At 54.0% G+C, this 2,043-nt stretch overlaps 2 protein-coding genes across 2 annotated transcripts; one reads left to right on the top strand and one right to left on the bottom strand.

The window, feature by feature from the left end:
• The first annotated feature begins 98 nt into the window (after positions 1–98).
• BJX67DRAFT_368962 (uncharacterized protein) lies at positions 99–809 on the top strand. The gene has a single exon (XM_071030692.1). The coding sequence runs from the start codon at positions 222–224 to the stop codon at positions 573–575; it is 354 nt and encodes a 117-aa protein (XP_070880296.1). The 5' UTR covers positions 99–221; the 3' UTR covers positions 576–809.
• A 777-nt stretch (positions 810–1,586) lies between these two features.
• Positions 1,587–1,978, bottom strand: BJX67DRAFT_368961 (uncharacterized protein). Its single transcript, XM_071030691.1, has one exon. The coding sequence runs from the start codon at positions 1,966–1,968 to the stop codon at positions 1,711–1,713; it is 258 nt and encodes an 85-aa protein (XP_070880295.1). The 5' UTR covers positions 1,969–1,978; the 3' UTR covers positions 1,587–1,710.
• Positions 1,979–2,043: the final 65 nt, after the last annotated feature.

Genomic DNA, 2,043 nt, shown 5'->3' with positions numbered 1-2,043 from the left:
GCAACGCTTGCCATCTCGGTGCTTTATCAACAGAGGAGATGGAATGATATCCAAGGTAAGAGCGCTACGTTGAAGGGCGCGGGTGCGACTTGAAAAAAGCACACTGTGCTGCCTCTAGAGGGTCGCTGGCGGCATATACCTTGTTATACGCTGGCCAGCAAAATGCCGCGCGCCTGGGTATTCTGGCCACCGCTCCAGGGGCAGTGGTGTGAGGAACAACCATGGTTCCAGCGATGACGGCTCCTGACATGTTCTTTCGGCGGGTCCGCAAGCCGTGCCCTGAGTTTGTTAAGAGCGACATGCACGGTACTGTGCCTGTTCCTTACCTATACAAAGTGTTTGTCTCCCTTGGGTTGGAGACCTTGTTGTCACTACTGAGCACAGCGTGGCCAGAGACAGCGCGCATTTATGTACCGCACCCACCATATTTGATGGATTGGGGTTCGCGGATGCTGTTTACTGTTCTAGTTGTTGACTTTACAAAACTCTTGATAGTGTTTGGGTTGCAGGTTCGGTTCGCCGGGGCCCGCAACACAGAACGTGATGTGCTTTTTCCTCTTTGGCAAGCCTTCTAAACACCTGATCTACGATAACACGCTCTAGTTCTGGCCTGCGTACCCCAGGTATGGTACCCGTTCGCGGTGCCGCGTGGTGGGAGAGGACGTGGAGAAGTGCTGGGAGCACGCATAAGGATCAGCGCCACCAACGCAGCAGGAGAACTCTCTAGAACCCCCCCCTTTGCGCTACCAGGTTCACTTCTAGCAGCCATTTCTTTGTTGTTGGATTTAAACTTCAATGCAACATGAACCGATTGCGTTCGATCCGCAGGATTCTGGTTCCACTGGCCATCGCCAGCGATTATCACGAAATGTGGGTCGAAACCTTATCCTGATTCTGTCCAATCTTTGAGGTGCGATATGATCTGCGAGAGGGTCCTTCACCCACACCTTCCCCACCGCGACCAAGCTTCAACGCCTTGACCGGTGCTACTCTAGACGCATTGACAGGGCCCCCGTCGGATGCCTGTCCGCATTGTCTGAATTGCCACGTGGATACTGTATGATCTTGGGCCGGTGTCCTGATTTGGTTGCGGCCCTGCGTCCTTCCGTGGTCGAGATTACCTCATGCCTCGTCCGTGGAACCTGGGTCTGAACCAGCCCTCCCGTCTTGCAGCAATGGAAGCCTCTTTAGGCGGCGACCTCGTATTGCTTCACGCGCGTACAATACAGTAAATTAGCCAGCACACACATTAATATTTGAGATTGTGGACCAACCGACGAAGGGCTTCCTTCCACTGTCGGTGCGGCCTCCTGTGCGACCTGCCAAGGGGATCATGGCACTCTGGCTGGCCGACCGACCCCGTAGCCGAAACGGCATTGAGCTCGACAGTAGCATCTGCTGTGGCGTGCCGTTTACTGTATGGGGTGTTGTATTTCCTATTCTCGGCCTAACACTGTGGCAATCCTAGGGTGGCTCCGACCAACTCCAGTTGATGATTTCTGCTATCTCCAGAATCCGGTCCGGTGCGCGGGGGCAACCCTTTTGGCACAGCGGTTAACGACCTCACCGTGACTCTCAACCGGACACGGCCGGTTCACGCCGCGAGTTCCCAAACACGCGCCAGGTGTAGCTCTTGTATTCGTACGACCAGACAACCTACGGTTGCGCCCCAGGCCATTATGGCCCGCCGTCGGATGGAAAGTACTATCATCAACGTTGTGTACTGAAGTTCTTCGTCGATTGTAAAGTACGGTTACAGGATAGCTCTGAACGACCAGGTCGATCATTGCCACCGGGACATCGTATTTCCCAATCCAGCCAGGAGGCACAGTATCTTTGCCTCGGACTGCATACCATACCACGATTTTGCTCCGCGACTATCGGTATTGAGCCCTCGTATGGTTCTGCAGGGGTTGCGCATTCCGACCTGACGTCAAATTCCGTTTCGCCAGGACGGCCGTGTGGCATGATTAGATGCAAGGCGTAGTAGAATATATCATTCTCATTCTTTCAATGAATGGATTCGTGAATGTTGTAGTCAGC

Source organism: Aspergillus lucknowensis (assembly GCF_044049455.1).
Source record: "Aspergillus lucknowensis strain CBS 449.75 chromosome Unknown BJX67scaffold_187, whole genome shotgun sequence".
Lineage (NCBI taxonomy): Eukaryota > Fungi > Ascomycota > Eurotiomycetes > Eurotiales > Aspergillaceae > Aspergillus > Aspergillus lucknowensis.
This window is presented reverse-complemented; position numbering and strand designations above follow the sequence as displayed.